The sequence below is a fragment of the Diadema antillarum genome, unplaced genomic scaffold, assembly GCF_040938485.1.
Source record: "Diadema antillarum isolate AM-2024a unplaced genomic scaffold, OU_Dant_1.0 scf00000040, whole genome shotgun sequence".
NCBI lineage: Eukaryota > Metazoa > Echinodermata > Echinoidea > Diadematoida > Diadematidae > Diadema > Diadema antillarum.
In genome coordinates this window covers 1,314,061-1,339,825 of record NW_027270929.1, presented here as the reverse complement: position 1 = coordinate 1,339,825, position 25,765 = coordinate 1,314,061, and the positions used below count along the sequence as shown (strand labels likewise).

At 37.3% G+C, this 25,765-nt stretch overlaps 2 protein-coding genes across 2 annotated transcripts in view; one reads left to right on the top strand and one right to left on the bottom strand.

Annotated features, from left to right (window-relative positions):
• Positions 1-3,464: 3,464 nt before the first annotated feature.
• On the bottom strand, positions 3,465-11,551 carry LOC139711881 (uncharacterized). Its single transcript, XM_071623732.1, has 3 exons — positions 11,448-11,551; positions 5,243-5,390; positions 3,465-4,364 (listed from the first exon to the last, which is right to left on the bottom strand). Exons 2-3 carry the CDS (start codon positions 5,383-5,385, stop codon positions 4,037-4,039), a joined length of 471 nt encoding a protein of 156 aa, XP_071479833.1. The 5' UTR covers positions 5,386-5,390; positions 11,448-11,551; the 3' UTR covers positions 3,465-4,036.
• A 217-nt stretch (positions 11,552-11,768) lies between these two features.
• LOC139712271 (oxysterol-binding protein 1-like) overlaps positions 11,769-25,765 on the top strand; it is a 108,373-nt gene continuing 94,376 nt past the window's right edge. Inside the window, exons 1-2 of the mRNA XM_071624113.1 lie at positions 11,769-11,997; positions 19,161-19,369. Of these exons, the coding sequence (XP_071480214.1) occupies positions 11,870-11,997; positions 19,161-19,369 (337 nt within the window). The 5' untranslated portion in view covers positions 11,769-11,869. The remainder of the gene's footprint in view (positions 11,998-19,160; positions 19,370-25,765) is intronic.

Here is a 25,765-nt window from a genome sequence, read left to right as displayed (position 1 = left end):
TGCACAGCATAATGTATTCTACACATTTCTTATGCATATGTCCCCATTTTAGAGCAGAAATCAATAGTTCATGCAGTTGTTGTATGGGAACTGTGTTTTACAAATTTGTAAACTACATACAATACACACACGGTATATACATATATATATATATATATATATATATACAGTTGAACTTCTCGTGTCCGGACAAGTCGGGACCAGGGCTCATCCAGATAAGGGATTTGGCCGGATGCGGGAGACTCAATGCTTTATACATGTACATATACACTTGTACGCATACACATGTACTGATGTAGCCCATTGTAGTACCACATGTAGTAATGTGTATACTGCAAACTTTTCATTGTTATACTCAGTAACAGACCCCAAAATAGAGGTTCGTGTTTGCAAGAATGAAATCATTTTCTTTTATAAATTCTTGGGATGATTTACCTAAATAATCATTAAGAAATGTATCAAGTATATATAATTCATGTGTGTTTGTGTAGGAGTTCTCAAGGAGTTGGGAATCCCCCTTTCCTCCCGTAATTATTAAAAAGAAAATCACGGCGAGATTGCGTCCGTATAATAGAGAGATCCGGATAAAGGGAGGCCGGATAAGAGAGGTTCAACTGTATATATATATATATATATATATATATATATATATATATATAGATATATTCACTTCACTTATTTTCAGTCCTCACGCAAAATCAGTGTGTGCGACTTTATGTTCGTTTTGAGGTGCACGGTCACATATATGATTTATTATATATATATATATATATATAATAAATTATATATGTGACCGTGCACCTCAAAACGAACATAAAGTCGCACACACTGATTTTGCGTGAGGACTGAAAATAAGTGAAGTGGGTTAACCTAGCCGAACTTGACTTTTTCATATTTTTTGAAAGAGAGGGTCTTCTTTTACATTGTGTTAAAATTTGGTATCATAAAACGGGCAGGAAAGTGTTCTTTTTTTAGCAGTTTATCTCGAACATTTTTGGTAGAATAGTGTGATTAGGTGTGTCCTTAGAATCCCTTTTTCATTTCTGAAAAACCTTGTCCACACTCTTCACTTTCAACTCTAATAACTTTTGAAAGGATAGTGCTACTGCTTTGAAAGTTAGCATTAATTATGGACAGAATGTGTGAATGAGGCATATTTAATTTCAGTTTAATCTGATAATCCCTTCATTGCTGTTACTCTGGTGGTTTACTTCCTGTTTTTTGTCCCATTCATCGCACAGCCAGCACGGTTTGGTAAAGATTAAGCGCTTGAATAGACACTGTACTTCAGAGCCTTTTTTCTCAGTTCACACTTTTCCTGAGTTTGTGCTTTCTTTCCAATATTTAGATAGGTTAGGAGAGTCCATTTGATTTGAGTTATACATCATTTTAAAGCTTAAAGGACAAGTTCACCTTCATAAACATAAGGATTGAGAGAATGTAGCAATATTAGTAGAACACATCATTGAAAGTTTGAGGAAAATCAGACAATCCGTTCAAAAGTTATGAATTTTTGAAGTTTTTGTGCAGTACCCGCTGGATGAGAAGACTACTGCAGTGTATGAATAACTTAGATGTCACATGCGTACAACAATATAAGGAAAATATAAAGAGAATTTCACAAAATTTCCATCTTTTGAAAAAAGTACACATTCCCCTGACTCGTTACCGACAAATGTTACAGGTAATATTATTCCCCCTGCCTTTAGAAAGAGGCAAGTCAAGCGCTCTTTTATTATGCGAAAAAAGTAAAAATATGTTGAATTTTCTTTTACATTTCCTTTATACTGTTGTACGCATATGACTCACAAGCTGTCGTAGTCTCCTCATCCAGCGGTTCCAACACAAAAATTTTAAAAATTCATAACTTTTGCATCGATTGTCCAATTTTCCTCAAACTTTCACTGATGTGTTCTACTAATATTGTTGCATTTTCTCAATCCCTATGTTTATGAAGGTGAACTTGTCCTTTAAAGTCTGATTTTCAGAATATGGTCTCAACTAAAAATTCATGTCTGGTGACTTTTTGTTTGTTTTGAGGTGCAGGGTCACATACGTACACACACACACACACACACACACACATGGAGAATACATTGATGATTGACAGATACCCAGACCTCCCAACCTTTCCTACTGAAAAATAGGGATGATTTGGCTCACAATTAGGAAAGAAAGAGCACTTTCCAGAGGAGTGTGTAGTAGAGTTATCAAGAAAAATGAGAAAATCCTATTGAAACAAGAGCTGGGAATGGTCAAAATTCAGATTCTTTCCTCCAAATTCAGAATGGTTGGGAGGTCTAGATACCTCATAGTACAGCCTCCCTGACAAACTACAGTGTACATGTATTGTGTTTGTGCCATCTAAGGTACACCTCAAAAGTTGTTGGTTTTCTTTTCCACAAATACTGTGACAAGAATGAATTTGGGTCAATCAAAGCTGTGCTCGAATAAAAACTACCAATACTGACCCTGGGGTCTTTCAAAAAAACTGAAACGTGACTTGAGTGTACTAACTTAATCTGACTATCGTTCAATATTGTAATATAAGCACCTGGACCAGCCATAACAACTAGCACCAGTACACATTGTTTTTCCTTTCTTTTGTCTGATCATGCTTCACTTGAAACTAAAGCCAAATTTGAATTTGGATTGAGTGAATGCAGCAATAATAGAACACGTCAGTGAAAGTTTGGGGAATATCAGGAAATAGATTCGAAAGTTATGAATTTTTAAAGTATCAGTGCCGTCATCACTGGATAAGGAGACTACTACACTTCATAACATTATTATAGACAACAATACACGTGTACATGAAAGTAAAACATTTTCATTTTTCTAGCATAATGAAAGAGTACTTGGCTTACCTCTTTCAGAAAGCATGGTGAATAGTATTACCCATAATGTATGTCGGTAATAAGTCAATGAAATGTGTCCTTTCATGAAAAATTAGATTTTGTGGAATTCTCCTTATATTGTCTTTATATCATTGTCCAAAATGACATTAAGTACCGTAGTAGTCTTCTTATCCAGCAATGACAGCACTGAAACCTTAAAATTGATGATTTTGAATTAATTGACTGATTTTCCTCTAATGTTCAGTGATGTGTTCTACTAATATTGTTGCTTTACTGCAATCCACATTGATATTTGTGCATTGGTTTCAGATGAACAAAAGAAAGAAGGCACACATAAACTTACTGTCATCAAACACGCACATTACACTTGTCATGCAGTTGGTCATCGTGACGCTCTTGACAAAATAGTGTACAAATGTACTCAAACTACACAGTGATTACAGTGTTCTATCTTTAATTAACACTATACCTAGATTATAATACAATGTACGCAGGATCAAAAGAAATATTGTGTACCTGTATGCACACAGGCATGGGCAATTATCGGGGGATGTCAATGTCACACAGACAAAGGTTAATTTGCAACAAAGCTGACTACAAGTTCGACTCAAGAGAATAATTCCGATCAAATCAAGTGAAACGGACAAAGAAAGTTGCAATGATTACAGACTGAACATCAGCCAATCCAAGTCTAACAAGAAAACTAGAATATGACTTGTGGTTTGTGACTATCTGACATCACTATGAAAGAAAGGCTTTGAATATGGAATGTTTGGGGCTTTGGGGAACAGTTGTACAGTATGAGTTGCCTACATGTAGGTTGTTCAACAATGAGCATCATACACATGTATCAAGATATGACACGTTTAACACATTTTATGGCCTCAGTTTAAAACCTGCCTCAGTAGCCTATCAAAGTGTATGTACAATCTACACACACATGCTCAACATACAACTTACAGACTGTATGTGCAACAACATGTATGATGACCCTAACTGAGTACAGTTTTTGCTCCTTTTAAAAGTTCTGATGAAAAGACATATTTTAAGTATGGTATCAATCTCTACTTTTGTGTCACTCAAAAGAGGTTGAATTCATCAAAAGGCCTCATTCGTGTCAGGAAAGTTTGTACAAGCAATCCACATGGAGTTGCATGCTGTTATTTTGTTTTTTTTCATCAAGTCCTTGCATTACTCCGCGTGGATCTCGGTCGTCCACTCTGGTGGTCACTCCTGACACTAGTTGCACTCCGTGAAGCACCCCCCTTCATATTACGATATGTACTCGTCGTACCTGACCCGCCACCCCCAGCCGTTGTCGCGGAGGCAGATCGCTTGACGGCACTGTGGCTGTACACGGGCGACAAGCCCATCACATCGGACTCGGCAGTCGAGGAGGTGGTCAGCGAAGTGGTGGAGATGCCGACCTTTGGATTGACCATTGACCTCAGCATCTGCACGATGGCTATGGGCGAGACATTCATCTTGAGGAGACTCATGACGATCCTTTGTGGGGAAAAGATGATGCATACTGGTTCATTACATAAAATTTAGAGTACAAATCGTATATGCCACACATACATGTATTGTTTCACTCTGCTGAAGAGTCTAGTTTCTCCCACTAGGCAGGTGGCTATGAAGCAGCACATGTTTTATCTTGACCTTTAGCCCCATGACCTATAAACTGTAGGAAAGTAATGCCAGAGGTACAGTAGCAATTGATAATTGACTACAACATATTTTAGTGGCTAAAGTTTTTCAGGTGACTGCTCTTTCACTGGCTAGTTAGTTTCTGTTGAGGATATCATCCTAATAACATCATGCTCTGCATCACCAATTGGTGAATTCATAAAGTCATCATGGCGATTAGTAAAGATATCAAAATAGTTAAAACTCTTAATTCAGGGGCAGATATAACCCCAGACACAAAACTGGAATATCAACGTCAACTGAAGTATGGGTGACTGAAAGATGCATTTACAGACACAAAAATATCTCTCAGCCACTTGGTCATCTCACGCTGTAAACTCTTGCGGCAGTCAGATAAATTTCAAAATTTGAATTAGACGTACATTGTATCAGAATCAAATATCTTGCAAAGAGAAGGAAAAAATATTGCTTCAAAGGGTACTGCACTCAAGAAATCTAACAAAAGGAACTTGAAAATGTGGATGATTTTGTGGAGTCCTGGAAGTATTTTACAAAATTCATGCTCCACTAAACAACATATTACAAAAGACAATGACTTACTAGGAGTCTGGAAATATCACATTTTGTAAAACATACTCCTAACTTGCAAAATTATAGACAAGCAATGTTCACTGAAATTGGCAGAGTGTGAAATATCAATCGCACCAAAGTTTCTTCTCTGAACAGTGCTTTACCTGAAAACAGCGGGGCTCATCTCCACACCAGCCAGGCTGCAGAGGTCGTAAAGATCCTGCTCGTCCTTGTTGAGCGCATCCTTTGCCCTCTTGCCCGGGATGGCGTACTTGTGTGACTGGGTGGTACGGTGGGTTGATGTCATTTTATCTGCAAACAATGCAGCAAACTTCTTGTAATGAAAGTCCACAAATATGTCCTGCTCAAAAACGGTTCAATAATTTTTTTCCCCCAAGACTTCAAGACTTGAACTATGAAAACCCTCCGCAAAGCCTTGCTCATATCCTAAACATCTAAAGTATTTGTTCAACCCACGCATGTTTAATTTTCAGGAAGTGCACACTCAAATTTGATGATTTTAATTCCATACAAAAGTGCCCTTTCTGAAAAATGTTATATTTGTTTGGTACTCTGAAGAATGTGTGTTTTAATCCTTATTACATTGTATGTTAATAGCAGGTGCAAATAGTTGTCTATCATTTACATCTGACTTAGATGCTTTTCTCCATTTAGTCAAATGTCCTCTCAGAATGGTAATTGCATATCAATGAATATGAGAATTTGAGATGTGTACATAACAATCTTACAGTACATAAGTTATTACAAAGTGAGTAATATCTATCAAATACACTCTAGAATCATACTTTCCCCCATCATTTATAGCATTCTTTTTTTTTTCTCTTTACGTATTGATTGAATGAAAAATTTCAGAAAATGAAGTGATGAACATTCAGCATTCTTTGCCTTCTGTTAGTACGATGTACTTTAACACTAGTACATCATTATGATGTAAATCACGCATTGAATATTTCAGAGTCTGTCTGTTAGCTGTATAGACATCTGTATGAATTTACAGAATTCAATCACTTCGGAAAGGACAATTGTTTTTACACCTTTACCCTATCCATGGATTAAAAACAATTAAAATGAATGAAAACACACAGTAGCCAAAATTTCTGCACAAGCACACATAAACACAATTTACTATACACTACAATGGTTATGTATCAAACATCCCCCCCCCCCAAAAAAAAACCCTCTACATAATTATATACAGTAAGACTGTACTTGTAAAGTATGTCGTACTGTACTGTAGAAGTATACCCCCCCCCCAAAAAAAAAAAAAAAAACAAAAAAAAACAAAAAAAAAAAAAACTAGAAATGTCGCTTTGGCGACTGGTATGCCTCCGCCATAATGCATGATTTTCCCAATAGGTCTAGATAGTACATGTGGACAATGTGTGATTACATTTTCACAAAATTGGCAAAATATTGAAATGACAAGTTTGTCACAAATGTGTTGAATGTTCACCTTCCTTGACCTAGGTTTAATTGGATGATTAGGAGAGCATGTATCTCGGGATTTAAGGACTTTAACTTGACTTTGACCCATTCATACATTTAGGCATTGAGTAATTTTCACGGTACAGGTGTGGAGAAAAAGGTGCAATTTCTGAATTGAATAGTAAATTGTTACCATTTACATCTGGCCCTTGACCCTAAAATTCATAAGATAATCACTTTCAGGTAGAACATGCATAATATGTACTAAGTTTCAAGATAACTTGAGCCACTTCCGAGATATGGAGGAAAAAGTTAGTTCAGCACTTTCACTTGATCTTTGACCTTTCGACCTTTGAGGCAAAAAAAGAAGAAAAAAAAACTTTCCAGAGAATTTCTATTAGGTAATACACATGCATACACCAGGTGTAAAAAAAAAATAACCCTGCTGGCATTGCATAAATATGAGGAAAACAGTAAAATTTTGAAGTGTTGCACTTGACCTTTGACCCCTGACCTTTGACCCCATGAACCCTACATTCTCTAGATAATCACTTCCAGTCAGTACATGTATATACTATGTTCCATGATGATACCTTGAACAATTTTCCAAGATACGGAGAAAAAAAAAGAAATTGTAATATTTTTACTTGACCTTTTGACCTTTGACCTTTGACCTCATGACCCAAACTTTCACCAGAGAATCTTAATTGGGTAATACATATATACACTAAGTTTCAAGAAAATATCTTCAGGCATTCAATAGATGTGGTGGAAATAGTGAAATTTTATGTATTTGACCCTGACCTTTTGACCTTTGACCTTTGACCTCATGACCCAAACTTTCACCAGAGAATCTTAATTTGGTAATACATGTATACACTAAGTTTCAAGAAAATATCTTCAGGCATTCAATAGATATGGTGTAAATAGTGAAATTTTATGTATTTGACCCTGACCTTTTGACCTTTGACCTTTGACCTCATGACCCAAACTTTCAACAGAGAATTTTAATTGGGTAATACATGTATACACTAAGTTTCATGAAAATATCTTCACGCATTCAATAGATATGGTGGAAATAGTGAAATTTTATGTATTTGACCTTGACCTTTTGACCTTTGACCTTGAGCATGTGCACCCAAAAGTTGATAGGCACAACTTCACCCCCTAATACACATACATGCCAAGTTTCATTAGGATACCTCAACAGGTTTTGATAGTTACCTTGTCCACAAAATTCATTACGGACGGACGGAAGGACGGACGGACGGACGGAAGGACGGACGGACGGACAACCCGAAAACATAATGCCTCCGGCACCACTTCGTGGCGGAGGCATAAAAAAAAACTGGGCATGTAATGTACAATGTAAAATCTGAAGTGACTAAACAATATAAAGTTACAAATGTAGGTCAATTTGCATTGCACAAAAATCGAATTGAGTATCTTGCCTTCATCGAAGCCCCACTGCCTTGACAACCGTAAAACCATTAAGAAGAAAAGCCCTATATACCTCTGCTGAAACTGTTCCTGAACAATTTTGGACATATTTTAAACATGTTTGACTATGAACATGCAGAAATAGCTATATTACACATAGAAAATGCCCCAATCACAAACAAATAGAATGTGCAAGTAGGCCCTACAGCAGTGATCGAATAATTAAATGATTCTGTCACTTCTACTTGCTCATACAGTTAGATATCAAATAAATGTAATACATGAATAGTTTTACAAGTTGCTTATTCAGTGTCTAACATATTCATAATGAATGTGAAAAAAAAAATGGTTTGAATTTCAAAATAAGAAGAGTCAGATCTAGCTAATTTACCCCATCACACCACACTTGGAGCATACAAGTACCATGTCAATATGAACACTGCATGAACATATCCTTCTATAGGGTTTGATAGTGTGATGCAATATTGATAATCAGGAAAATCACAAGTAGAAGTATCACTTACAATTGTATTACTATACAGCGCTTGTATGGTAAGGGTGCACGTATCGGCAGGGTACTATGACGTCGGTACCCTGTGTATCATGGCTGTTTGGGTACATAGTAATGAAAATGTACATGTGGGATTAAGCACCATAAGCTATGAAAAATATGATAACGAAGAGACGAAAAACAAACTCGTAAACAAACTAACCTCGTATCCAACTTAACTAAACACAGTTCAAATACACATCTGCCTCCAAATTGTGAACAAGACACACGACTGTGAAATTCATGTGTATTCTTATCTACCTATTCATAGGGAGGGAGTGCCAATCTTGAGGTACATAGTTGGGTGTCAAACACATCGACATCCTAATGTTTTTCTATCAATAGATCTAGATACCTGCCGGTAGGTACTTACACGTAAAGGACAAGTTCACCTTCATAAACATAATGATTGAGAGAATGCAACAATAATAGTAGAACACATCAGTGAAAGTTTGACGAAAATTGGACAATCGATGCAAAAGTTATGAATTTTTTAAATTTTTGTGTTGGAACCGCTGGATGAGGAGACTACTACAGCTTGTGAGTCATATGCGTACAACAGTATAAAGAAAATGTAAAAGAAAATTCAACATATTTTCACTTTTCTCGCATAATAAAGGAGCTCTTGACTTGCCTCTTTCTAAAGGCAGGGGGTATAATATTACCCATAACATTTGTTGGTAACGAGTCAGGGGAATGTGTATTTTTTTCAAAAGATGGAATTTTGTGAAATTCTCTTTGTATTTTCCTTATATTGTTGTACGCATGTGACATCTAAGTTATTCATACACTGCAGTAGTCTTCTCATCCAGCGGTTACTGCACAAAAACTTCAAAAATTCATAACTTTTGAACGGATTGTCTGATTTTCCTCAAACTTTCACTGATGTGTTCTACTAATATTGCTACATTCTCTCAATCCTTATGTTGATGAAGGTGAACTTGTCCTTTAAAATATCTCACAATTTGCCTGAAATTTTACTCACATGGTATGTAAAGAAAATACTCTAAATTCACAAGCGTGCATTGAAAATGCAATTAGCGGTACACACTCTGTACAAGATATAGATGTTCTAACTGCTTCAAACGCATGGGTTGTGATTTTGACGTGCTCAGTTGTGCCGTAAAAGTGTATTTTGAAACCAACACCTCTTCCCTCTACTGACAATACGTGTGAAATACACGTAATGCTTTTTCTATGTGCATTTATAATCTACGGTATCATTGTTTTGCTGTTGATCTTGTTTATTATTGGGTTTTTCAGTAATATTTGGACACATCTTCAAATCCCCCCAGTGAAAAACTGCAAAACCACTGGCACTGTGCGCGTGTAATCACATGCATGAAAGTTCGTTCTTTACGCACAATGCCAGCCCATATATAGAGGGGTTGTCGGTTTCAATGTTATGTACAGTGTTGATGTGTTGGACACATACTAGAGTAAGAGCCCCAATTTTCGGACACTTAAGCTTTTTTGCAATATTTATTCAACTCAAATAATACTCTACAAAATTATATCTATAATAATGTATGTTAAATACATCAACCTAATTTTTCCCAATATTTATTTTGTTAAACAGATCATGAAATTTCACAAAACCCCCAAATACAGTATCATCACCTTGTCAATTCCCCAAAATTCGGACACGTGCGCAATGTCAATATGCATACAAGGCCGCTGAAAAATCCGCGCGCGCCATACATTGTTGGCGCAAGGTCGCATCGGGGATGTTGCGGCGCCCGTTCGTGTCCAAATTTTGGGGACTCTGCACTTGCATTCAGCCCCTGTACATTAATTCACTGCATCGGCACGTACGGAGATTTTGCTTTTCTTTTGTGTTTTTGAGGATACCATCACACTCTGAGCTTGCGATAACCGAAAAATCTCGCGATGGAACGGCGTAATTTTTAAATTTTTAGCGCTTTTTCGGCGACCCCTATTCTTCACACGGGACCTAATTCGCGCGCACTTTGGAAAAGTTGTGGCGATTCCGCGTTTTTGACGGCAAAATTTGGGATTTTAGATGGATTTTTGGAGGTGACTCAGGCACTTTCCTGTGGTGAACGAGTGTGCTAGTATGTGAAACGATGTGATATGCTTGTGTTGTGACAGTCGACTTTGCTGCCTTGTGATAAGTGGTACGTTTTCGGACATTGGAGGCCGGCCGAAAATTGGGGTTCTTACTCTTTACCATTCCATTTCAAGCCGCATGAAGAAAATGCATCGCACACACTGATATTTTCTTCGCGCGTAGTGGTCGATTCATGAGCAGCTTGCATTGTCACAGACAGCCAATGGCACTTACTGTAGCTTAGGAGTAAAGGTTTAGTACCGGTAATAAAAAACAGCACCAGCATGGTTCAACCTCCATGCCATCCAGGCTGTGCCATGAAAAAAAAAAAAAAAATCTATTCAATGAAACTGCCCAGGCCTTAGTCACGCACTAGAAACTGTTAGTTGGTTACAAAACAAACAAACAAACAAACAAACCAGATCTTCTACTGTGATAACGTAGACCTCTAAATTTATTTAACATGAAATTGATTTAACTGGATTCTATTAAATTTTCTAGGCGGCCTAACGCGTTAAATTTAAAAAAAAAATGTAGGAGCCAAAGTGATCTTCGGATTGAAAACAGTTGAGAAGCACATCATTGTTTTAAGGTGGGTCTAGTATAACTACATTGTAGACAAGAGTCAGTCTTGCTATTTTTATCTACATTTCATTAGGGCCTGAAAACTGGAGCTGTACACAGTCAGATGCCGTGTACGGGTGTAGCACCGAGAACGTTGAACCAACTTCATTTATAACAGGTGGGACTGAAAGAAGGTGGTCTAATTGGGAAAAATTCTACATCAAATCTGACTTGAAGTTTGACAAAAGTACTTAATTGACGTACAAAATATGATTCATAGAGCAATTATCGGTATTACCTGATATCCAAATAGCGTTCACGGGTTTTCAGAGAGAGATAATCAACAGTCGAAAAAGCTGCGAAATTCGTTCTCCTATCAAACTTAGCGCCATTTTGTCCTCGTTCAGTAATATTGCTTGATTACTTTAAAGAACTTACGTTAAAAACCAACTAACACTCATATCTGTAGCTCGGTATCTTGATCTTTCTTTTATGAGCATATTCAAATTTTCTGATACCATAAAATATTTATCATGGACATATTATTCTCTCATGTATTTACATATTACGATTGGACACCGCCTTTCCACACGAATGTTAATGGTAATGGTATCCTCGTCAATGCAACATACGTGTCCCATGTCGGTCAGTCGTGCAACGATTAACTGCATGAAAATTGCTACACACATTCTACGTTCTTTTGCTTGAAATTCAAGCAAGATGGCCGCAGAAAATAAAGTAGGGGCGCCGGAAAACTTCAGGGGGTGGCTTTACAAATGGACGAACTACATCAAAGGTTATCAGAGGAGATGGTTTGTACTGTCGAATGGTCTGCTCTCCTATTACAGGTGAGTCCATTTGTTAAACACTGACTGTCATGTCAGTCAGTGACGAGTGTCTATGTTGAATGTTATTGTTGATAATATAGTATCAACCAAATACTGACCAAGGGCCAGGCCAAACCCAAGGAAATTAACTTGTGGGAGACAGTGCAATTTGTGTATTAATGAAGTATTTATTGCAATCAGCTAGAGACTAGGACCATTTAGGTTTATATCAGGTGCAAAGTCACAAGCTGAAGCACAAGTAGACAGAAAGATCCGTCTGTCCGGAGGACTCTTTTTATATTTTGCCATTAACGCTGTCCTCCGTAGACAGACGGAAGGTTGCAGTACCCATTGCTGTGTGGATGTTCTTAACCACTGTCTCTATGGAAAATTGGGTGAGGTACCTCACCCTTCTCGATTGCGTCTAATTCACGGCCCTAGGTCGGCAAATTTAAGCTTGTATAGTGAAATTAGCTTTTTAAGAATACATTAAACTCACCAGATTAATGAATAATCCAAAATTTTAGTAGAATTTTCAACGTAAAACACAGCCTGTCGCGTCGTCACGTTCAAACTGCAGAAACATACACTATGAATCTATTAGCCAATCACATGCGAGGTAGCTTCTACGTGTTTGTTTTACTAAAACACGTACCTCGCATGTGATTGGCTTACAGATTCAAAATGGCGACTTACAGCTTGCGAACGGCGATGTTGCGATATCGATAAAATGTCTGCGTTATAACCGAGTTTATGTGAGTATTTCGATTGCACATTTGAGAAATTTATCCCAAATATTGCTGCATAATGTGTCATGTCATGTCAAACTTGTTTGGATGTAAAAAAACTGTCTGAAATTTGGTTTATCGTAACGTTTGATCTGTGCGCGACTGCTCCACACAGGAGCCGCAATCATTGACTTCGGTCTGTATACGGAGGGGATCCGTGAAGCCAGACGCAGTCTCCGCGGAACATTCCCCGACGGACAGATACAGACCGATCTTTCGGTCAAAAGCACAAGCTGACAGTCTCAAAATCAAAATGTCGGCGCTGGTCAACTGCTTGTGTACTTTCGCACCCCACCTGTTTGTTAATTACATATCTCCAAACATGCACATAGTGACATACTCGCCCTAGTTATTCAGTAACCTAAAATACTTGCATCTGAGACTCCAAAGTTGAATAGAAATTAAGTTTTCACACTTTTAGTGTTTACAAGTGTTGGAAAATCTTTGGAAAAATCTCAATTGCTGGAATTGCTGCTCTGTACACAAGCACAGTACAGACTCCGTATGAATATGTCGTCGTTCAGTGCATGTAACGGTTGGTCGATTTTGGTTGGAATGTAGAGACCCAGCGTTTTTTTCTATGGTATCATTGAAAAGCTTAATTTTTTCCCCCTTTTCCTCAGCCAAGTCTTGCATTAGCGGTTGCGGTTGTACATGTATGGAGGTGTATCCTATTACCGAACAATTTTTATTTAATTTCTCCAGACGGGCAACATTATGCTTCAAGTTAGCTAAAGATCTCCCAGAAGATAATTAAAATTCTGATAAATTTAGCTGTGTCAGTATTATTTGAAAACTAAGCCACGCACTTTACAAAATCTGTATTTCAAATAACCCTTCCACAAAAACCGTGTCTTTTTACCGACGCAAATCGTATTGTATTTACCGAACATGCCCCCTCTGTATGGGGAAATTTAGGCATTGCATTTTCGGTCAATGCTATCAACGCAGAATAACAAAAATCAACATTTCAGCGATTTTTACTAAAATTTTCTGTTTTTTGCTGCAGTTTAGCAATTTTCTGCACCGGCCTCCCTTGGGAGATAACAGCGCGCGCGTATTGCAATGGATGCGCGCGTATACGAGTTGTTTTAACGGGCTTCCATTGAAAATGTACGCGTTCGGTAATAGGATACTGTTCGGTAATAGGATACCTGCCTATACAGTAGCTAATTCATACATGTAGCCATTGAGCGCATGTGGGACTGGGAGTGTTATGCTGCTACTTACCAGTGGTATATCCTTCTCTTTCTTTTCATAATTCTATCTTTCCTTCTTTCATTTTCAGGTATGGTTATTCTTAAATTTCCCCATCCTATCGATCATTTCTTTGTGGTTTTCCTCTTTTCTAACTTTCTCAATTTCGTAATTCACTGTATTTTGTGCCTAATTGTTCCTTATTTCCTTGATGGGTTGTTTTTTCATTCTAACTACAGTTGTACAAGGGTCTTTTGTCTACTATCCTCATTACATCTTTTTCTTATACAAATGTGTTGTTCTTATGGATCTTTTTCTTTATTTCATTTTCAACCTGTAGAATTCTTTTTTTTTCCTTCCTATTCATCTTTGCTTTCATCCAGTTTTGATTCATCTCTCAATCTATTATTCTACTTAGTGCTTTTCTGTTTTCAATCTACATTTTTTTTTTTTTTTTTAACAGTAATTGCTTTCCTCTTTTCTTTTCAAACATATCCATCTCTCCCTCGCTCTCCCTTTAATGCAAGTTTCTCTTCTTGCTTTCCTGCCATCATCTTTTAATGTACCGGTACTCTCTATTTGGTAAACCTCCTGAGTAAACCTTTTGTTTATTTTTTTTCTTCTAATATCGACTAGGTTCAACTTTTTGATACAGTGTACATCTTTTCTTCATTTGCTTTCCCCCTTTTCCTAGCCTTTCCGTTTGTATTCTTTCACCCCTGTCTTATAACCACATTTTTCACAATCTTTTTTCATTCACATACACACAGACACACACACAGACACACAGACACACACACTTTTTTGTCAATATTTTTTTCTTTCTGTTTCATACAAACAGTAATGAATCAATACCGTGTACAAATTATTCAGTTGCAAAATGATACACATTTCATTATGACAACATAAATTTCACATTGTCAATATGATAATGAATGAAAAAGAAAGACTTTTATATCTATCTCACAAAACACACACACACCCTCACACACACTCCTTCATGGCTCACACACACACACACACAACACAAACAACCCCAATCCTAAATCAATCGCTACCGCGACTAATTACAAGCTGAGAGAAATACCCTGTGGGCAATTCCATGGGAATGTGGACATGGCACTAAAATTTCAACTTTATCATATTGCAAAAGAATTACTCATTATGTATTACCCATATATTGAAGTTAAAGAAACTCAAAGAATTATATCAATCGGTCAAATATTTCCCGAGAAACAGCTACAAATGTTGAAGACAATTTTTCTGTCATCCAAATTGCTAAAATGCATGCTTAACTTGATATAACTTTTTTTAATAGAAAAATTCTGCTAGCACTTCAATTAATTTATTTTAAAGAAGCAAATTGGTTCTACTTCAGTCTCCCATGAGGAAATTTTTATGCCACCTTCAAAAAATTCTAATCACCACATGAAAGTTCAGCCCTTGAGCCATGTAACGCGAGTTACCGAAACAAGAAATATTTTTCATTCTGAAGGAAGCAGTGGAGGTAATTTGTTGGGAATCATAATTTTCTAAATTCATCACACCCTGATACTGTACACAGGATGTTGACTTGAATAAACACTGTTATCACATTAAAAAATGTCAATGAAAAGTGTAACGCGAGTTACCATGTAACGCGAGTTACCGGCATGTAACGCGAGTTACCAACTATAAACACAAGTTTCCCCCAACATAAGCAAATTTTAGCACTTAATTGAGCTAGATTGTGGTGAAAACAATCAAATGCAGTGCTATACACACTATGCTTGACTGAAACAAAGGAGGGTAGCCTAATAAACTGTGATTAGCATCAAGGCCACTGATCACATGCCACATTGAAGAGTCTAGCCTGGCTTTCACTGCATGTGTACATTTATCCAGCAGTGAATGAGACCATTAGATTTATCTTTTGAATTTCCTGCATCAGTATTACAAAATTTTTATTACAGAATGCTATAAAGCACAGCAAGTGTTGGTTCTAATCCTTGTTCGGTGGTTTACTGAAGATGACACCTGTCCGGAGATCAGGAGGTTGTGGGTTCGAATCCTGCTCAAGTATGTATGCCCATGATTTTTTATCATGGCTACTAATAAAACACTGATCAATTCAGTGAGCTTATTAACGTTGATGTAGGGCAATTTGTCAATCAGTTGCAATGAAAACATCTCAACGGAAGAATTTCATGAATTTGAATAATTAGCACGGTGGTCTAGTGGAGATGACACCTGGTCCGGTGATCAGGAGGTCGTAAGTTTGAATACTGCTTGAGTATGTACGCCCATGACTTTTTTATCATGGCTACTACTAAAACACTGATCAATTCAGTGCTTTTTTACGTCGATGTAGGGTAATAAGCCAGTTCGTACACACTGTAGCTCATGTACACATTGGTACAAATGACCTTTCTTTTTTCTCAGTTGGTTCGGCACTTCACTTGTTTTCAAAGCAGCATAATGCATAAGCTTGCATGACATAACAATTTATGGAACTTCTGTTCAAAAAAAGAATGAACTTGCATTTAGATCAGGGGATCAGAATACTCCCATCAGTTTATAATTTAGCAGGCATCCATTTCATTGTTTTGTATTGAATGCAGTAACAGCTTATTTCCGCTTATATTGCAAAATACCATTCTTGCTGTCAGGTGGATGTGCTGGCAAGCATCATTTAGATAAGGATCGCATGAATAATCATCGCATCACAGATGCTAAATGTCAGTGAATTTACAAACCAAAATGCCTGTTCGTACAAATGATCTTTTTTTGTTCATGCACAAAGTGGAATTACGAACTGGTTTTTTTGTCAATCAGCTGCAAAGAAATGTACTAGTTTTCACTCCTCACAAAGATAGGATTTGAATTTTTGAAAGATTGTAAGCTGTTTCGTAAACTTGTATATAGGGTTTGATTCCTTTATGTTTTGTTTTAAAAAGACTTTCAACATTTTTCATCTTTACACTCTGAAACTTACAATGTAATAATACACCCATATCATCTAGTATATATTCAAACATATTCAAGGTCTCTATGAGGAGTGAAGCTCTTACTAGTCTTAAACACACTCTTCTATTGGGTTTATTAGTAAAATATTTGTTTAACATTTATTCGTTTTACTATCTACACAAATAAGCATCTCTCAGATTATTCAACACAAGATTCAGTGCCATCAGAACAATTGTATGTCATCAATTTGTGTCACCCTGTGTTAGTGGACATAATGTAACGCGAGTTACCGTAACGCGAGTTACCGACATAAAGGCTCCCTACATTTTTCCAGGTCATTGTTACTCAACTTTGATATTGTTAATTTATGAGTCCTAACCCACTATCAATTCAAGGTAGGAAAACTTTTATCAAGATTGTCTAGTATGAGGAGACTTTCCAAAAAGAGGTCTTCATAGAATTGACCATGTCCTTTTTGTGTAACGCGAGTTACCGAAATTAAATGATTCAAGAATCCCAACATGTTTGTCCTTTATTTTTCTTTTTGGATTCATTTAGTTGGTGTATGTCTACTTAACCCATGATGAAAAAAGTAACTTGTAGATCCTACCAATTACAAAGATATTGGCACATTATCCCAAAAATGTACCCATTATTTGTAACGCGAGTTACCGTGGAATTGCCCCTGTGGAAAAAGTATTATCTTTTTAAAGACACCATAGAAGAGCTTGCCCTGGTCACTATGAGGTGGCTACATTCAGATCAATTGTGGCGCTCGCTGCCGTGATGCCGTGAACATGTGTTTTGTACACTGTGCTGCCCTGTCTGCTTCTGTGCAACGCAGTTATTGCAAAGCGAGTAGCTGCGATCGTCATTATTCCGAGAAGTAGAAAATTGTAAATATCCTAAAAATTCCATTTCTACTGGACTTGAATCTCACTCAAATGCAAATATATGAGGCCGTTGGATATTTAGAGTGAGCTTGTGCATGTTTGGAGGACAATTGAGAAACAGGTGCGAAAGTACACTAGCGCCGACAATGTCTGATGGCTGATGCGATGCTTGATTGATGATCGATCATCACTGTCAAATTTTATCATTAACATTGGGCAATCAGTGATCATGATATTGATAACACTAAGGGTAGGAAGTTACTCTACACACAATTGACACTTCCTAGCTTCCCCTTGGTAAAATGGGTAGGAATACAGGGCCTAACGCAAGCCGGTATATAATCCGACTACAACATCGTCCAAGATTCGACTGCCTGCTACATGTACAGCAGAAACCTACAATAGTATTATGCTTTTGCGCATGGCTGAATCTTGGGATGTGACGCTATGGGAAAAACCTTGGTGCCGTATAGTAAGTCTACTTTTACTACTCATTGACCACCTATTTTTAGATCGACCACCCTCGTGCAATGGCTTTCTCGCATATAAAATCAAAAGTACATGTGAGATGGGGCGCAATACGCCGGAATATTCGAGCATGAATACAAATCAAGAAAAAATTAGGGGGATACAGGTAAATAGCCTCAGGAAAGAGGAGGAAAAATAAATTGAAGAAAATCCTTATTAGTAATACACATAATTATTGTTAACATGTATTTGCCCATTCACTGGGTTTACATGCTTTTCAATTGGAAAATAGGCAATTGATCAAAATGATGAGCTTGCGCCTGTGTACAGTAAAAGATGTCAATTGTGTTTGTCGCCAATAATTTTGCATGTACGGTATATGAGTCAATAATCTGAGCCTGGGATATGAATCTGCGGTATTTCTGCCTCGCGTGGAATGAAATTAAGGTGAAAGTGAGGGACATTTTGTAAGATGCAAGGTATTCAGTAAAAAAGTGTTCGATGAGTAGTAGGTCCAAGTAACTATCAACATGTAATTGCAATCGGTTACAATGTATGTCTGGGAGTAAGTGGAGTGTCACTGAAGTGATGCAGACACTGTGACTAGACATCTATTACCTGGTTCTAATACTTTAATAGATGGTCTACGCTATCCAGCTGATTATAGTATACACCATGTGTACACCATTGTAATTGCAAGTAAGTTTACATGTTTTTAGTATCTTCTGAGAATGCTAGACTTGTTCACAAATAACACTGTAGAACCCCTGTTGTGTATCATGCTCATGATAGCTGCAGCATTTTTCTCTGAGTATTCCCCTGGACTTTGATAAAGATGGCATTAAAATGATATCCATTTCATTACTTCAATGCAACACATTTTCTTTAACAGAAATCAGGCAGAAATGTCTCATACCTGTCGAGGAACCATCAACCTCGCCGGAGCTTACATAGATACGGAGGACTCGTGCAACTTTGTGATATCCAGCGGGGCACAGACATTCCACCTGAAGGCAGCGTCGGAGGTAGAGCGCCAGCGCTGGGTGACGGCGCTTGAGCTAGCCAAAGCCAAAGCAATCCAGATGATGGAGGAAGATTCAGGTATGAAGCTCTCTCTTTCTAGTGGCTTTGTGTTCCCAAAGTTTACGGAGCATACCATTGTATGAGCTATGTACAGAAAAGTTGCAATCCCAGCTCAGTATATAAAATTGCTTTTTAAATTCATATTATGTGGTCCTGCAAGTCATGTTAAGTTTGAACCTAATGGTACTAAAATCTTACTAACACTAATATGATAATAAAAAAGGAAAAATAAATTCTATTTGTAGCCCACATCAGTTGACTGTTGCACATTTTTTTTTTAACCCATTCGCAACTGAACGGCCCAAAACCGCCCAAAACCACCTGTCTTATTACTCCCTAAAATGCCCGAAACTGCCCATCTTAAAAAAAAACCCCAAAATGTTTGTATGCTCTACCATTTTCTGTGTTTTCATATAGAAAATATAATTATGTAATTTCACTAGTCAAAAGTCAACTTAAGTATGTCAGAATTACTTCTGTGACACACCATTCTCTTGAAACATACAGCTGTAGTACAAATTGTATGTAATAGACAAAAATGACCATGCACTGAGCTACATTGTATTCTAAGTCATTAATAGAAAGTTGTTGAAATGGGAGCAATATTGCTGTACCTTCTGTGGAACCATAGACCATTATGTACAGAATCTTCAGTTGCTAAAGGGTTAAAGAATTGAGCGCATGATGCAGAAGTGCAAAAATACCATTGGCTCAGATCAGCTAATGTACAGCTCACCATCCTGTCAAGTTAGTTGTTCATAAACTCTGTTGTTTGCACTGTCATCTTTGTGAGAAAATTCACTTGTTTTAAGTCTTTGTAACTTGGGGATGGGGATTGTGTAAAGGGAGTTTATCCCATTAAAAGTGTTACCTACATTTCCAGCTTTTTTGAAACAATCTTCAGGTAAACTGTAACCAATTTCTACACCTTTGGTGAGAAGTTACCATATTTTTTTTTTTTTTTGAGTAGTCATCAAGCATCTGCCCCCATTTTAACAAGTTATTTACACTAGGTTTCTATTTGAAGTTATTACTTAGCAATTTACTTTTGTGAATTTCAGAAAAAGTTTCTGGACAAATGCAGAAAGAGGTCCAGGTGTTCCATTTGAAAGAAAGATGTGCAATAATCTTGTACATTGCAATTTCATAAAGAATATGGGAAATTACATACATTTTTCTGGTGCAAGGAATCTAGCCCATGCTATGTAGGACACTAGTGTACACATGCCATTGGAATCACATCAGCCAACAATGTACAATGTAACTCGATCTTCAGTGTATTTTCCCCCCTTTATGAAGTAGCTAAATATTTTGCTTTGCCATTGCTGCCTCAACTTTTTTTTTTTAAATGACATTACATGTATTGTATCTAATCTAGTTTCATTTGTCTTCGCAACTCAAAATGCCATGCATACCGCCTTGCAATTTTCTGTTTTCATTCCTTTGATGTGAGGTACTTGAAATTTTAAACAATTTATGATTTTTTTTTCTTGAGCATGTAAATAGTTTGAATTTTAGTTTATAATACAGGCAGATGAGTTCATGTTGGTCATGCACTCACAAGGGTTTGTGATAGAATGCCACTGATATAAATGATAAAGTATATACAGAATGACACAAGCAATGTTGAATCCAAATATTTACTTTTCTTTTGTAATTTTTATGAATGATTCATCAACAGACATTGGACATGACCCGACACCATTAATTTGATTGAAACTTGATAAACTTAAATGCCATGGGCAGATATTAAAAAAGAAAAAAAAAATGTCATTATAAATCTAGCTCCTTATCAAAATTTGCAAAAGACCCATCAAATGGCAGAAGCTTTTACACCTCAAACATTATGCTATGCTTATGCAGCCACTCTCAGTCCAGAAACATGGGTTACCTTGAAACAGACAACTTAAAAGCTTTTAGTCATTGTTTTGACTCTTAAAAATCCATTAACCAGTTGTACTCTTTGGCAATACTAAGTAAACTGTACTTCATGAAGACCAACTGGAAGTAAAGCTTTTAATGCTAAATGTATTTTGTTGGAGGGTGGGGGATAAGAAGTACTGGTACATGTAATATGTGTATCTTGAACAGGGGATTATTGTTATTATTTATATCTTTATTATTATTATTATTATTATCATTATCATTATTAACATTATCATTATTATTATAATGTAGGTTTCCATAGCAATGCTTGGAAACCTAAAACCATGTTGGCTATTGAAAGAGAATATTGAGTTCAAGTCACTGTGGTTACTGTACATGCTGGTAGGCAATTCCAGAAGTGAAACAAGGAAAAACATTGAAAATATGTGGTGGGTGGGGGGGGGGGGGGGGGGGGGGGGTGGGGTGGGGAAGGGGAGGGGGTCCTTCAATGAAATTGCAGGCAGTGATGGATCTTTTGTATGAAATCTTGAAGTTATGAGAGAGCCTTGGCACTGTATACTGCAGAGTAATACCAGTAGAGTTACGTACATTGTACTGTATCTGGAAAAGTCTTAGTGCTTTAATACTGTGATCTGCTGGGAGCCCACTGCCTGTACATGTGGGACAAACAGTCTTACAGCTGTACGTGGCAAGCATGGTGCCAGTTGGGTGGCTCTGTGGGAATGGACCAGCTAAGAGTGTGGTGTCTGAGAGTGCTTGCGTTCACCCTGTTCCCGGGATATGACAGATCGGCGTCCCTGGCTCAGTCCCCAGCGGGACAGAGTGAATCGTGCTGCTGTGATGGGGATTGTGCACAAAGTATGTGATTTGTAGATTATGACTTTGTATGTGGTCAGTGCTTGATTTTGCTTTTCCCTTGTGTTCACCAGTTGTGACACAGTGTACACATACACACAATTGTAAGTAGAGTAGGTACATGTATGAGGGTGTTTACTGGAGTAGACTGGTACACATACACTTGCATGGCTGTGAGTATCTTGCATAAGGATGCTTGTTTGTATGAATCAACTAGTTTCTATCAAATGCTGAGACTGCCATACATATGTTTTTAAATACCTCTACCTGTAATGTATCCTCTGTGAATCAGGAAGCCATCTAGTGTAGATGGTGTGCACTTCTGCCAGAAAGCTTACCTTGTGCCCATTGAATCATGCCGGCTCATAGAGAGAGAGAGAGAAAAGTTTTGTTTGCATTATATTGTGGGTGTGCTGAAAATGTGATGTGATATGTTAATATGATTCCTTGAACAATTTGTCATATAATACACACACATGTAAATGATTTTTGCTGTACAGAAATGACTGGCCTAGATTTTTGTTGATTTGTGCATTTGTTCTTCAGCTCTCCTAGCCAACTTTTATAAGGTAATATTTTGTCATGTAATGTTACTCTCTGCTAGGTAGATCATCCTGGTTGTATTGTACATGTACAGTGTACATACTGTAGGCCTCAGGTATCAAAAACTACAAGTAAAAGGGATTAGGCAAATAAGGACTTCAGAACCAGAGTATTCAAATTCTGTTTAGATATTTTCAATTGGCCTGATTTTGCATTTTCTGATCATTCAAGAATTTGACAAATTGTGGATAATATTTTGAAGGTATCGAACTCAAGTATGTGGTGTAAATTATGCAGGTGCTGTTTTGTTGGGCACGTGGGTGACATGTGATGTTTTTCTGGACAAATGTGACCCATGTCTGACCTTTGATTTCCTGCCAGTTTTTATTTGCTCTGGTGTCTCCTAATGGGATGTTTGCCATATTTGGAAACTCTCCCCATTTCTGTGAACATTTATGGATACATAATCTCAGACAGTCATTTCAAAGAATTCAGTCGGGAAACTGAGATGCTACAGATTTGTTTGACCCAGGTTCAATATTGGTTTTGCACTTATACAAGTACATTAATGTATACACTGTAGCTACATATGTACATCATACAAACTGTACCTTCCTGATGTTGAATAGCTTGTGTAGTTTCTTTGAAGTCTCAAGTTTACATTCAATCTTGGTTTTATTCTATAATTTGTAGTTCTCTCCCCAGTCATATTAGGTCTTAGTTATTTTTTTTCTCTCTTTTTAAAAAGAGTTTTAAAATACACTGAAGATCATGCTAAAGTACATTCATGTACATATACCTTTACATGTATGTCATTGAATGGAAAGATTATTAAACATCAAGCAAGAGGAAAAAGTGAAGTTACAGTATGCTTATTATTATGTATATATATATATTTTTTTTTTTTTTTTTTTTTGGGGGGGGGGATTTTAATAACCGATGCATAAGATCTTAAGTCTGTCAGTTGGGACACATACAATTTGAACATGCATCACGGCAGTGAAAAACACTGCCTGTGATTGCACAAAGAATGGAAACATTTTAGAGTAAACAGCGGCTGGTTTCTATGGCTCTCATCGTGGGGGGTTTGGATGACTATGATCTGATGGTGCCCAGTCAACCTGACACAGTCGCCATTGCTGTTTGCCTGCCATTGGCTCCAGCGATGTTTGCTTGGAGGAAGACTACAATGTATGTATATTCAAACCACATCATGAAAGAAAAAAAAAAGATTAAAACAAAATGGAAAGATAGTTTGATGACCTTGTCGCTGGCTCATTGTGTAGACTACGTGTAGCTGTTCCTCCTGTGTTTCCTGTCTACGCTATATATAGTTAAAATCAATGTTTTGAGTGAACATCGGCCTGATGTACATGTACACAGTATGTACATCTCTTGTTCCTCTCACGCAGCTGAAAATGTTTTTGTAACTCTGCGTAGATCCAGTTCTGAATGTGTGCATTGTGTTTAAAAGGAGTAGACTCATTGGGATGGTGTACAGTTCTGTACACCATTTTCATTAGTCTGCTGTTACAAGATTAGCAGTGGAGCCATCCTTTTTTTTTGTGAGTTGGAGATACTTCTTCAGAACATTTTGTCGTACTCATACAGTACCAGCACTCGATCTAGAAAGACCTGACATCAAATAACAGGTATGTTCTTGCTCTCTCAATATATGTGTGTTTAGTGTGTTCCTGTGTCTTCATTAATTTCACCATGAAAAGGCATTTTTGGAATCATTTCTGTACAGAATTATCATCCTTATTGTGCAATTCACAGATCTAGGGGGATAGACTCAAATTCCCTTGCTAAAGAAGAAAGCCTCGGAATGATTTAAGAAAAAAGTATTGTCTAATTAAAGTCAGTACCAAGTGACTACAACTGTACCAACAAGTAGCATGAGAAAAGATGATTTAGATTGCATTGTCAATTGGAAATTTATGTATGGTGTCTAAAAGGCTCTATACATACTTGTAGTCTAGTTATCTCATTCACAAGGCTCCCCTTTAAAGTGGAAGTCTGCATTTTTGGAAATTAAATGACTGGTTAATTTAGTGAAAGAATACTGTGTGCATGTTCCAAATGCCAGAGGAGCATCTAAATGGGGTGGGCAGTGTTTTCTATCTTTAGGCCAATTATACACTTTGTATTTCATTTGAGATGCCTGTAGGATCCATATTAGATGATAAATACAGACACTCTTGGAGTATTGCTAATACCGTACTTTATTTGATTTGTTGACTTGTACATTAAACAAGTAATTTTTCCAGTTGAGCTTTTGAAGTTCCATGCACACACAGATGATCACACACACACAAACACAAAGTTTCCTTGTGTAATGTCTACCATTGTTGAATAAGAAGCAGTCACGAATTATTACGTGACAGTGATTGCTTATGCAAAGTCAACAACCAGCTACAGAAAGAAATTAATCTTCTTTGGACCATAGTCTTGAAATGCCATTGACATTATGCACAGAATAGAAGCTAATGGTACTTTGCGAGTTTACACAAGTTTGTAAGTCTGTCTACAAGTGCAAAAGAACTGCAGAAACTCCTTCCAGATACCAGACTAGGAAATACTGGTATGTGCTGTTGGATGCATTTACTTTTGTACATGTGTATCCAGTTCGGAGACCAGATGATCAATAAATGCTGGTCATGTGACGGGCCTCGTGTACAGCAGGAAACCTGAGAGGGGAGTTTACTTCTTGAATTACCAGCTGGGAAATTTTAGTTACCAGATTGTAGTCTTTAGTGTGGTGTGTGGTACAAACTGTACCTGCATATAAAGGGGTGTGTAGCGCGAGTCAAATTTTGACCCCAGAATACTTGTGTGATTTGTTAGCAAGGAGAAATTGGAGATAATTTGTAAATTCTGCCTGTTATTGTCTCTGACTGCTGATAAAAGATGACTTCCAATCAGTGTATGTAGAATGAACTGGTTGACTCGGCAAAGTCAGTGTGGACACGTGACTCAGGAAGGGATCAAATGTGAGGATTGGAGTAGGTCTGTTAATACTGGTTGGTCAGTGTGCATATATTATAGAGGAACTCATTGCTGTTTTCTTCTTACTATGCCATCATTTACAGCAACCATGTCTTTGAGGTCGATCGTACCCTTCAAGGA